We start from the raw sequence: 9,348 nt of genomic DNA on the forward strand, positions 1-9,348 counted from the left end.
ACACGATGAAAGTGATAATACTTAATGAATATACATGAATAACGTAATGATTTATAATTTTAATTATTTATAAAAGTTGAGTCAAACGTTAAATGAAATAAATAATTTTTTTTATCAATTGATTTCGCATATTTCACATCTAATAGTACACAAATTCAAATATATTGGCATTTGGCTTTTTGTCAATTTTGATTCATTAGATGCTTCAATTTTAATTTAACAATAACACGATGACTAAGCATTCAGTTTGATTCTAATAATCATTATTAATAAATATATTTTATTTTGGAGGAAAAATAAATTATTAATCTTTATACCCGAAAGGTACGTGGACATTGGGTGTATAGTCCTAATTATCTTTTTTTTTTTAAAAAAAAATGAAATAACATCATAAAACAATAAAATATAGGCTAGTTTTCTAGCGTTTTCGATATGAAATATCTTGAAGTATTTAGTGGGCGTGGAAAACTTTCCCCCAATTGAGAAAATTGGATCCTTTTCTTTTTCCTTTTTCTCCTGACTAAATATTATAACATGCTTTTCCAATTTTGAATGCTGTTCGTCAAATTGCATGCTTAAGATTATTCATATCCATTATAAGATGTATGTTGTCATCTCATGTTCCATTTTGAAGAAGAAAATTACAATATTGGTCGTGTACATATATTTGTATTTTTATGATTTGATTTTCTATTTTATCAAATTTCAGTATTAGTCTCATATTTTTCAAAATTTGACAAATTTAGTCACATCGGCGTTATGTTGGAACCACGTTGGTTCCACATTATCACACATTAGAAAAATGATTAGAAATGAAAAAAGATATCGGATTAAAATTAAAATTTGATAATATTGAGGATTGAAATTACAATAAGTAAATAAACATGATGACCAAAATTATAGTATTCTTTATTTTATTGATGGAGTTTGTAAAATATCACAATTATATCTACAATGTTAATTTTGTATTAATAAGAACTGAATAAATCTTCATATCGGCCATTTTTTGCTTTTATATGATTTGAAAAAAAATTTAAACAGAAAGAAGTGTTTTTATTATATTGGAACATTTTAGTTTGATAATGTGATAATAACCAGGAATTAATTTAGTTATATTAAATTTCAGCACTCCAAAAAATTCAATAATCGATAAGTTCAGTAGACTACTTGCTCACATATGATAGTTCTTCAAGGTCTACCGATCTAAATGGATAAGCTGGACAAGCATTATTGATCATCCTCATACTACTGAATCTTGTCAATGGTCATTTATGAGCATTTGATTTATTATCTTAAATGGAGCATAAAATCAGTAAATCGAATATTCAGAAGATGTCCAATTTTCTAGTTAAAAAGAAAACTTTATGACCGATTTTCCTATCAGTGTCATAAGCATTTATTGTCGCCTTCTATTTTTGGATCAAACGGATGACACATGTCAAATTGTAGGATTGTATCAATGGTCTCATTACAAATCATCTATAGCTATTCAGATTTGAACATTGAAGAGCACCTATAAAAGGCCATTAATTCTCTTAGCATGGACTCAAGACATTTACATGATTTATCAACAACTATCATTCTAAGAGCTTTGCTGAAATTAATTGATGCACGCTCTCAAAAACCTTATCATATATTTTTAGAGATCCTCTTGTATTATAGTTATACTCAATGTATTCTCATACTTGTATTATCTTTTAAGTAAGTCTTTGTAATTGACAGAAAGAGTCTTTCTATTCAGAAATTTGTTTAAAAGTTGTGAAGAAGTTGTAAATAAGAGTTTCAATAGCCGGTGCATGTTAAATCCTACCGAATAGGGTGTTTACAGAAACTATAAATACCAAAATCTTTTAGTGAATACCTTCTCGAAACAGTGTTGACAAAAGACCAGTAATTATCTCAATATGGACTCCATACACTTAGTTGATTTATCAAATCTATCATTCTAATAGCTTTGTTGAAATTAATTGAAGCACACTTTCTAAAACCTTATCATATCTTTTTAGAGATCAGCTTGTGCTATAGTTATACTAGCTATATTTTCATACTTTTATATTCTTTTGAGTAAATTTTTGTAACTGATAGAAAGTGTCTTCATATTCAGAAGTTTGTTTAAAAGTTGTGAAGAAGTCGATACTGAGAGTTTCAATAAGCGATGTTAAGCTATACTGAATTGGATGTTTAAAGAAAATGTAAATATCAAAGTCTTTTAGTGAATACCTTTTATAAACAGAAGAAGAAGAGATGAAGGCTTTTATCTTTTGAACCTCTAGAAACAATCATTGTATATTTTTATTATTTCTGTTATTTTGTTCACAAATTTCGATAGACTCATTTCGCATTGAATTTCAATTTTCAGCTAATGGTCAAGATCAGACTTCTGCCATTGACACCAATAAATGTTACACCTGATACTCAAGATAAGGAAATTGTGAGTTGTTTATTCACCAACTCTAAAGCTCCTTCACTAATTCTAGCTAACATATTATTTCTTACAGTTTATTTCTAAATTCACATTATGGCATACTCTATATTTTTTGTTGAGACAATGCTGATATCCATTTCACATGGCAGCAAGCTGCATGTCTAATAATATATTATAGTACACATGCAAATGTCAACTGATCGATAGTATTAAATTGAAGTCAAAAGTACGCAATCCCATCTTGAATTAAATTTTTTTTCAAATGATTATTCCTCACATCATATACAAAATTTTATAACAAATTATATTATTTTTTTCTTCAATCCATATTTGTGGTTGGAGCTTTTACATTGACTAAAATTTATAATTGATGATAATGATACATTAATTCAAATCTTTAATTTAAATTGTACATATAACATATCAAACGTCAGGATTTGATCGCTCTTTTATGACAATTCCTATATCCCAACAACATTATAATCTTCTCGGTGCATATAAATGAGTCTTTTAATTAAGGTAGCAGTTGGATTTGGCAGGTTGGCATCAGAATAAAATTTTCAACAGAGGGGTTGAACTGAATAGATCACCAAAACTAGTGCATAAGATAACTTTTGTAACACAGTGCCGTTACTATCACACTCACCTTAATTTAAAATCAACAGAACCAATGAAATCATATTAATCTGCAAGATTTTGAAAAGTATATTGACTCTAAATGTGATTTATTTAAAATATATATTTTTTCCTTAATTTGATGATGATGTATATATGACATAGAAAGTCTCGCTCACGCGTTAGAGTTAGAAGTGTGTTTCATTTCTGGATTGGCAGTTGGTCATAATGTTCAACTGTCTGGGTGGGGAACTGTGTGGCTCTGGGATTGTATAAATTGAGGCCACTTTCTTGATTTCAGTATAGAACAAGGGAACTCTCATTTCTTAGCTACTAGCTAGCTTGCAGAGATATTACAAGTCTTATACTGATATATATATATAATATCTATCACACTCTTCAGTGTGTGTGTTCTGTGAGTGGAGCAATGGACAACACGTTAAAGTGGCAGGAGTTGAAGGGAGATCAAAGGATTTGTGAAGGGAGTGGCACCGTTGATTGGAGAGGAAGGCCTTCGAACCCTAATAAGCATGGTGAAATGAAAGCTGCTGCCTTTGTTCTAGGTCTTCTTCTTCTTCATCATTGAATATTTACTCGAATACAGTCTCACTGCACGTGTGTCTTTTGTTTGTGAAAAGGACAAAAGGGTTTCTGAGAACACTATCCTTTTAGGTCCCCAAAACCTCTGAATGCAATAGATTTCTTGATTTCTCGTTGTTTCGATAGCTGACATGTTTTGATCAGTTCTTTCGAAGTTGGAAGCACTATTGCATATTGTAGCTTTCTTTTTAAGTTGTTGGCCATTTCTAATATAACAATATGTGGAATGGATCAAGAAATTTATAGCTAACTACAAAATTAATGTACTTTACTTAGAATAATGAAGATGAATGTTGAATTTTCTTGCAGGGCTTCAAGGATTTGAGATAATGGGAATAGCAGCAGTTGGGAACAATCTGATAACATATGTGATAAACGAGATGCACTTTTCGCTGTCGAAATCGGCGAACACTGTCACCAATTTCGTAGGAACAGTCTTCATTCTAGCACTTGTTGGAGGCTATCTTTCTGATTCACATCTTGGTTGCTTCTGGACTATGCTCATCTTTGGCTTTGTTGAACTTTCGGTAATATATAATAATATTGTCTTCTTCTCCACCTTTTTCTCCATGCTTTTGGTCTCCCCTTTTAACTATTCCAATATTTAACAAAAAGTCTTACCACCGAAATATGCACAAATGTCTTTTGTTCAAGTTTCCCTTTATTTTTTAATTCCAAATTGTATTTTTATATGCTTATATAGAGATTCATAAAAAAATTTCAAGGTAGTTGTTTAATCAAATTTCTGCAATTTTTGTTCATCGTAAATGCGTATTGGATATACTACAATTCATTCATGTGCAGAATTTGCATACTCAACTCAAACTTTTGCTCCAAATGCATAATAGACTTATAATATATTTATATATTACCCTGATTAATTATATATATAAGTCATAATAAAGATCCATATATAATACCCTATCCAAAATTTCTGATTCTACCATGAACATATGTAGCCATCAGTACCTTTTAATGCATGAGCACTCATGTTATATGACAAATTTATGCACAACATGATTTTAACATATACTCCATCGTCGTCTCTTCTTATCATATTTTCGATTTAAATCTAATTAACAAGAAATAATAAATAATCAATCAATTTTTTAGGGTTTTATATTATTATCAGTGCAAGCCCATATTTCCCAACTCAAACCACCACAATGCAACATGTTAACCGATGGTGAAAACTGCGTAGAAGCCAGCGGGTTCAAATCCCTTATATTCTTTGTGGCACTTTATTTGGTGGCATTAGGGAGTGGATGTGTGAAGCCTAACATGATAGCACATGGTGCTGACCAATTCAATATTCAAGATAATCCAAACCAATCCAAGAAGTTATCCAAATATTTCAATGCTGCTTATTTTGCATTCTCTGTGGGTGAACTCATAGCCTTAACTATCCTGGTTTATGTCCAAACACACTCCGGGATGGATATCGGATTTGGGATCTCAGCTGCAGCCATGGCCATGGGATTGCTTAGCTTGATTTGTGGAACACTTTTTTATAGGAACAAGCCTCCTCAGGGCAGCATCTTCACTCCTATTGCCCAGGTGAGTTCTCGATTCGTTCGAGTAAAACTTAAAAAATTCCGGCACTTAATGCAAATAATAAGATCACCTTGGCTATATAATGATAAAAAAATTCATCATTATTATATCCTCTTATTTCACTCATAACATGCTCGATTACATCCTAATTATGCAGTTGATCCTATTATTTTATGTTCATAAATAGAATAGTTATCGTATTTGAGACGACTCAATATTTTATTGATCTTTCCTATTTGATTCTGCTGATCATGAATGCAATATTGATTACTAAACAAAGTAAACAATTTCCCCCTCAATTTTTAATTTAATATGTTTGTGTATGTCCATTAATTTTAAAAAAAAAGTTTGTGTGGCCTAGCTAGTGCTCACTTTTGAATATTGACTACCATTAAACGTGACAAATGAATTAATTAATTGAACTTAATACAAGATTCTGATTTGTCGGAAGATTTGGCAACCTGTTGGTCGTATAATTAAGATTTATTAATCCATTCTTTCAAATTTTTTCAATTATTATATACTAATTGATCAGGTGATTGTGGCTGCAACTTTAAAGAGAGAGCAAATGTGCCCCTCTAATCCTATGATGCTTCATGGAAACCACTCAAAGGAATTAACAAGTGGCGACATTCCCATTTCTGAGAATAATATTGGCAATTTGCATCTCACTCAAAGATTCAGGTAGTATATATTATATTTATAATGCTTAGAAATTAGAATATATTAGTGTCTATATTTCTTAAATTTATAAGTAAATATTAGAAATATTTGTATAATTAGTTTAAAAAATCAAAGATGTAATTAAATTTATGTAAGAACGGTTCATAAGCTCGTAGTAATCTTCAGAATTTAAAAAAAAATATAATATTTTTGGGTTTATATAATTAAACCTCATATGGTATATATTCTGGTGTCGAGGTGTCGATTTGATTTAAAGTATATGATTGATGTTTTCTTTTTAGTTAGTGGGTTTTCCCCCTTTTTTCGTTCTGCTTTCTTTCTCTCCATTTTGGAACAAAAATGACTTTCCAATAATAATAATAATCTAAAGTCCTTGCACATATAATTAATATCCACTATTTCTTTAATGTTATTTCATGATCTGCAGATTCTTGAACAAGGCCTGCATAAAAATTCAAGATTCAAACAACAAGAAGAAAGAAAGTTCATGGAGACTTTGTACCGTAAACCAAGTAGAACAAGTCAAAATACTAATCTCAGTTATTCCAATATTTGCATGCACAATTGTTTTCAACACCATCTTAGCACAATTACAAACCTTTTCGGTCCAACAAGGAAGCAAAATGAACACTCAAATCACAAAATCTTTCCACATCCCTCCAGCTTCCCTCCAAGCCATTCCTTACATCATGTTAATCTTCATCGTCCCTCTCTACGACACGTTCTTCGTCCCTTTTGCTCGTAAAATCACCGGTCACGAATCTGGGATCACTCCTTTGCAAAGAATAGGATTCGGCCTATTTTTCGCCACTTTTTCGATGGTCTCAGCTGCCCTTATGGAGAACAAGAGAAGGGATTCAAATAGAACGATATCTATATTTTGGATTACGCCTCAGTTCCTGATATTCGGGATATCCGAAATGTTTACCGCCGTGGGGCTCGTTGAATTCTTCTACAAACAGGCAGTGAAAGGGATGCAAACTTTCTTGACAGCTATAACTTATTGCTCATATTCATTTGGATTTTATTTGAGTTCAATATTGGTTTCACTTGTGAATAAGGTGACTTCACATGGTTCTTCTGGTGCGGGATGGCTAAGTGATAATGATCTGAATAAAGACAGATTGGACTTGTTCTATTGGTTGCTTGCTGGTCTAAGTTTCATCAACTTTTTCCACTATCTATTTTGGGAAAGATGGTATTCTAAAAATCAGTCTGCATCTGGAATATTCTTGCCACAAGAGATTAATGGTTCCAATAATCCAAAAAACATCGGTGGAGATGACAATATATGTCCCTTGAATAATGTTGTATGATCTATATATTATGCTTGTAATTTGCAATTCCCTTAATTTATTGTTTCTCGAGTATTATGGTAATATTTAAGAGTACTAGAGAATTTAAAGGGTGGGAGTAATGTCATATGTGTAGCTAACTAGGATATATATGTTGGTTATGGAATTTGCATTATCATGTATATAGAAAATGGCATTAAAAAATATATATCTATCGACTTTCTTATCTTATGTTGAACTTTTGATTTTTTTTTTTTGACTCAACATGTATATCTATTTTTCAAAAATAACAAGTGCTTGTTGTCGAGGATCGAAACTTGAAAGCAATCTTTTTCTCGAACTAGTTATTTATTGTGATGCAGAATTTATTTTTTTGCACAAGAGATGTCACTTTTAGAGCATGTTCAACGGGTGCGTTTTCCGCGCTTAAATGTCATATGCGAAGCTAGCTAGAATATATATGGTTATGAAATTTGCATTATGAATATAGAAAATGACATTAAGAGAGGGTGAAAAAAGATGTTGAACAAGCATTTGATGTATTCCAAGTACGTTGACATATAGTAAGAGATTCATCTCGTATGTGTGATCTAATTGATTTAGATTATATAATAAAAACTTGTATTATTCTCCATAACACGATTGTTGAGGATGAAAGGAATGATACGTTGAAGGTAGTGATTTCCTATTTTGAGATGATGAATATGTGCCCCCGAATGTTGTCTCTTCAAGAGACCCTACCGTAGAGTTCAACACCTTTCTAAAGCAACGTGTCGGCATTCGGAACCGAGAATCGCACCACAAGCTTCAAAATGACTTGATCAAATATATTTACAGTTTATATGAGGATCGGATCTATAGTTGAATTATTTTATCTTTTTAATTATGTGTAATTTTTAAATGTGTATTTTTGATTTTTTTTAAATTATGTTTTAAATTTTAATTATTTTTAATTGATATTTCTAATTATGTGCATTTGTATTTTTTTCAAGTATTTTCAAATTTATTGTGTTTTTTTTAAAATACTAATTTATTAAATAAAATAAAAATTGATATTTCAACATCATCTCAAAACTGTAGAAACATATAATGAAATTATCAACACTGATATTATCTTGAGCAACTTGATCTCACCAACTTTTTTACAACATTGAACATGTTAGGTTCCAAAGAATATGATGTGAACTACATTCAAAGATTCATTTGATTTGGCCTTATTCCATCATTGTCTAGCAAAGTCCCCCTGGTGACAGAAAATGTGAGGGAAAGTGGAGTGAGGCCCTAGCCAATAAGTATGTTTCCTTTTTGCTGCTCGAAAGAATAGAGTCCTCAGATACAAATTTTGACATTTGTGATGGAGGAAGGGACAGACTCAGTGGGAGACGAGTTCCAGAAATAATCAATACCCACTTGAATCAGATTTTCCTAACGTCTTTATAGATTTTCAGCACAATATACGTACATTTGAATCTGCCGTAGGTGATGTTCAAATAAAACAAAAAGCTATGAATAATATTATGTGAAAGATCATATATATCCTCCGCTTTGGGACAATAATATTTTTGATCGTGTGACTTGCATATTTTTCATTTTTGATTATATTATCAGTTAATTCACGATTTTATTCTATTAATTTGCACTTTTTTTTTCTTATTTTAGTCATTTCTCAACAGAATGTTATCATCGTGCAGGAAAACATTGACAATCCTTGTGACGTCAATACTTAGATGAAAAAAATTGAAAAAGGAAATAAATAAACATTATTTGACTAAAATCGTGAATCTATTTATAAAAAGACACGAAATGAAAAAAAAATGAAAATATAAGATAAAAAATGTTATTAATTGTTTTCATAATGATTCAACTTTATTTTGACAAAGAAACATGTCTGGAACATGATGTGACATTGGAACGTACAAGGCCCTACCTCCCATTTCATCTTCTTTGAAATGGTTTCCAATCCCTAACACCAATGACTCAATCGTGTTGCCTAAAAGATTGAACTTTGGTCCCTCCATTCTAAAAATATTTTATCACTTTGTACTCACTTTCTTTGACAATTTTTACCCTTCAGTCATGGGATTTTTCATGATGACTCAAGGACTTAATTACCACATTCAAGATGTAAAAAGCTTTATGTATATACATATATATATATATATATATATATATATA

At 30.9% G+C, this 9,348-nt stretch overlaps 1 protein-coding gene across 1 annotated transcript; it reads left to right on the top strand.

Moving 5' to 3' along the window:
• The first annotated feature begins 3,306 nt into the window (after window positions 1–3,306).
• On the top strand, window positions 3,307–7,313 carry LOC140986686 (protein NRT1/ PTR FAMILY 4.3-like). Its single transcript, XM_073455001.1, has 5 exons — window positions 3,307–3,603; window positions 3,950–4,167; window positions 4,754–5,197; window positions 5,730–5,878; window positions 6,306–7,313. The coding sequence occupies exons 1-5, from the start codon at window positions 3,468–3,470 to the stop codon at window positions 7,192–7,194; spliced, it is 1,836 nt and encodes a 611-aa protein (XP_073311102.1). The 5' UTR covers window positions 3,307–3,467; the 3' UTR covers window positions 7,195–7,313.
• The last annotated feature ends 2,035 nt before the right edge of the window (window positions 7,314–9,348 follow it).

The sequence above is a fragment of the Primulina huaijiensis genome, chromosome 10 (genome assembly GCF_012295235.1).
Source record: "Primulina huaijiensis isolate GDHJ02 chromosome 10, ASM1229523v2, whole genome shotgun sequence".
Classification (NCBI taxonomy): Eukaryota; Viridiplantae; Streptophyta; class Magnoliopsida; order Lamiales; family Gesneriaceae; genus Primulina; species Primulina huaijiensis.